Source organism: Pteropus vampyrus, unplaced genomic scaffold, assembly GCF_000151845.1.
Source record: "Pteropus vampyrus isolate Shadow unplaced genomic scaffold, Pvam_2.0 Scaffold156, whole genome shotgun sequence".
NCBI classification, from domain to species: Eukaryota; Metazoa; Chordata; class Mammalia; order Chiroptera; family Pteropodidae; genus Pteropus; species Pteropus vampyrus.
In genome coordinates this window covers 1,963,861-1,967,732 of record NW_011888937.1, presented here as the reverse complement: position 1 = coordinate 1,967,732, position 3,872 = coordinate 1,963,861, and the positions used below count along the sequence as shown (strand labels likewise).

Sequence of the window (3,872 nt, the reverse complement as noted above, 5' to 3'; positions counted from 1 at the left end):
AGAGTCAGAAGACCTGCATTCTATAGTGTCCATTCTGATGGTGGGTAGGAAACATTTTGGATTTATTTCCTTATTTGCCAAACAAAGGTATGGGATTGTAAGGTTCACTTTCTGGCTAAAACACCATAATTCTGAGGTTCGAAAATATTGGTTCTTCTTATTCTAAAAGATTCATTTTATAGGAACTCCTGGGCTTATGTTTAAAAGGATCTTGCCTTGCTTTATACTTCTTGAAAAACTTTACTATCTCTACTTCAAAGGTGTTTATAAAAACCTTAAACTTGCTCATGGAAAGTCTTCCTTATCTTTCATATTATTTTCTCTCCCACTTCAACTGGATTTTCTCCCTTTTTTCACAAGCTATAAAACTGGGTTTAGGGGAGAGTGGGGCACGTGCTAAGGAATTTCTAAACTTTCCAGGCTGCTCCCGATGGGGCTCTAGAGGGCATCTGCAAATGTTTAGGGTTTTTTTCCTAATTCAAATCAATATTGCAACACTTGACCTTCAGCACAAAATGTACCATCAATTGACACTTAAGAGAATAGAAGAAACAAAATTCACTAGCATTTCTAGTTTTATTACTAACTTCAGAGCCTAAATAATTTGTGACCACCTTAAAAAAAAAGTTTGCAAAGCACTATTGTTGTGGCTGCTGTTTTTCTAGTGGGAACAAAAATGAGTTGAGAAATGTGGCATGAGAAAGGGAAGATTTGGAGATTTAGAGGTTTTTATACATTAAACACAGAAGTCTGTAACCCCTCTAATATAAGAGATAAGTTGGTTTAGATCTCAGATCTCTCAGATTCTTAGTAACAGGTTAATCACATGACTAGGATAACTGAAGACCTCCCCAGCAGCAGGAAGCTAAACTAGATGATCTCTTAATGCCTTGTGGTCCTGAGGGTATAGGAAAAAAGAACTTCCAGTCATATGAGAAGAGAATTATGAAGTCTTACTAAGGGTGGATTAAGGATCCTGATCTTTTAGACACTCTTCCTTTTTCTACAGACTCTCCTCCTACTAAGAGAGCCGAACTATCTGAGGCTAGGATTTTTCAGAAACTCGGAGGAGCAAGACCCCAGGAAACAAAGATATGGGTGGTATAACTAATTCCATTTTTCCTTTTGCCTACAACACCTTCAACTGTCTTTTAAATTATACAATAAGAATCTCCAGAAAACTTTCCCAAAGAAACTCAACTTTTTCCTACTTGCTTATATTATCTAGCCAGATCTTTGTCCTCAAGTAGTCTGGTAACTAAGTGTAGCTATTGAGCACACACCCATCACTATACACTTTAGAACATAATCTTCTCAAGAAATGAATTGTTTTGTCCAATATTTAGTACAAGCAGTAGAATTAGGAGCAAAGCACAAGGAAGAAAAGAAAATAAACTTTAGTGCCTACTACTCCCCAGGTGTTTTATATAAATTGTTTCATGTATTCTGCACAATGAACTCGCATCATCCTAGACATCGTCATTTCTAGGATACACGGTTTTTCACTTAACATTTCTTAAATCAGGATGCATTTGACAACCAATGGTGTGTTACAGGTTTAATAAGCAATCATTTTCCACTGTTAATGATAGACAAAACAATGGTCCATCATACAAGTGATGATGTTTTAGATTCATTAAAATATGGCTATTTTCATGGGATTTAAAACAGAAATTGAGAAACAGATATAGAAGTGGCTGTAAGGGGCTAGCCAGACCTCAAACTCTGATGTGACTGATTCCAAAGTCTCTTCCTACACAACCTACCTTAAAACAGAGACTTTGAACATCGCAAGAATTTTCAACAATCAGTGTTACTCAAAGACTAGGAACCTTGACATTATGTTTTCGGGAACTGAGGGTTCACATCACCTGGTGAAGACACTTCAAATAAGCTGATTAAGGTCTCGGCCAACCCTAAGCTTCTAGAAGTCTTTTGGGCTATGCTGACTCTGGGTGCAGAACCCACCTCTCTGCTAAGCCTACAATCTACAGAAAGGACAAACAGAAATGTAGGACCCTTCCGTACAATGGAGAGTCTCGCTTCTCAATTTTCTAGAAAGGCATCCTTCTCCTAACTATGAACCCAAACGCTCACCCTTCCAGCTGAGCTCCTCCTGGACGACTCCCCAAAAGACCAATCTAGATGTCTCCCCCATCCCGCCACTCATAGCCACGAGGACAACAGCAAGCCCCCGGGTCTGCAGGGTTCGCAGACCCGAATCCTGAAACAGCCATTCTACGTTCCTATCCACCAGCAGCCTAAGTCATGCCTCCGCCTCACATAATCAGCAAAGTTTCCAACACCCCCGAGAGTCCCCGACTTGGGGCCGGAGTCTCGGGGCTCCCAGGCCCCCGCCAAAGTCCTGCCTCGGAGGGCGCGGGTGCGGCCTGCACCAGGACATTGGGCCCGGCGGGGCCAGAAGGTCGCAGAGCCTAGAGGAGAGAGTCCCGCGGGACTTACGGAGGAAGGAGCGCGACAGGAGACGGGCGGCCGTGAGGCCACTGCTACCGGAGGCCATGGTCGCAGTGGCAGCTGCAAGCAGCAAGGGCGGCGGTCATCCACCAATGACACTCCCAGGCCCCCGGGGACCTTACAGAGGCCGAGGCCTGGGGAGAAGGTAGGTGGCTAGAGCAGTCGCCTGAATGAATTTTTCTCCGCAAACAATAGGACCGCAGATGGATTAGGAAAAAAAGGTGTCTTGATGGAGAAGTAGGTAATAATAACTCGGAACTGTGGGTTTGATTCAACATTAATTACAACGGCAGCTTAGGGAAATCCCACGCGAGGCTGGTCGGCGCGTGGCATTGTGGGAACTGTAGTCGTTTGTCATTTAAGTGGAGACTGCGGGAAGGGAAGGAAGTCAACTCCAGGAGATGAGGTGTCAAAAGGAGTGAGGAAACAGTGAGGTCAAGGAGTTTCCGTGACCCTTGGCCAATCTGCACCTCATTTTCCTCATCTGGCATATGGAGAAGGTAATACCGCCAACCCTTGCGAGGACCCAGGATCACTTAAGGTAACTGGCCTCTGAACTCAAGCTAGAGTCCAGGGTGGGTAAGGACGGGACGACAAAGACCAAAAGCTACTTTACTGATGGTTACTCTATTGGAATATAGATCTTTTGCTACAACAAGCTAGCATACAGCCTTTGACTAGCAGTAATTGCCACTTCCCCTGGGGTCCTGGAGGACTGAAGTTATGTCAAGTGTGACTGCTCCAGCTTTGCACACGCCAATCACTCCTCTGTAAGAGCTTAAGAAGGAACCTCAGAAAGTCCCAGAGTCAAAAGGTAAAGGAGATAAAGTAATCTACCTCCCTGACTCCATCGTGCCCCTGAGATTTTTCAACATTATCATCAATGAAATTATAATTTTAATTTCTTCAAGTAGTCATTATAATTTACACTGAGCTGTGTGATGTGTGAGTGGAGATTGCCCAGTATGTCCTCTATGACCCAGATATTGTTAGTCCCAGGTTGTACTTGACTGCACACAAAATCCCTCCTTCATCTAATGAATCATGTCCTTGTGATCATTTAAATAGCATCAATGATTTTCTAAATAGGCTCAGTATGAAGATTTGTTTTAAATAGCAAAGTTTTTCCAGAGATGTCACATGATAATAGTTATGTTTTTAGTTTCCTTTAATTGGTAAAATGCACAATGACCAAAAAAAAAAAAAAAGTATAATTTTGGCATGATTTTCATGAATTATTTCCACAAGGAAAGGGATTTTAGTTTCTTTTGTACACTGATATCTCTCCCTAACACCTAGAACAAAGAGAGAACTTATTATTTGTTGAACTGAATTGATATATAAGAGAAATAGCATATGCTTTTATCTATTGAATTCACACACAATGTTTGAAGAAC

At 42.1% G+C, this 3,872-nt stretch overlaps 1 protein-coding gene across 1 annotated transcript in view; it reads right to left on the bottom strand.

Moving 5' to 3' along the window:
• Positions 1 to 2,617, bottom strand: part of SUCLG1 (succinate-CoA ligase alpha subunit) — a 38,122-nt gene extending 35,505 nt beyond the window's left edge. Inside the window, exon 1 of the mRNA XM_011369855.2 lies at positions 2,464 to 2,617. Coding sequence (XP_011368157.1) covers positions 2,464 to 2,521 — 58 coding nt within the window. The 5' untranslated portion in view covers positions 2,522 to 2,617. The remainder of the gene's footprint in view (positions 1 to 2,463) is intronic.
• Between the last annotated feature and the right edge of the window lie 1,255 nt (positions 2,618 to 3,872).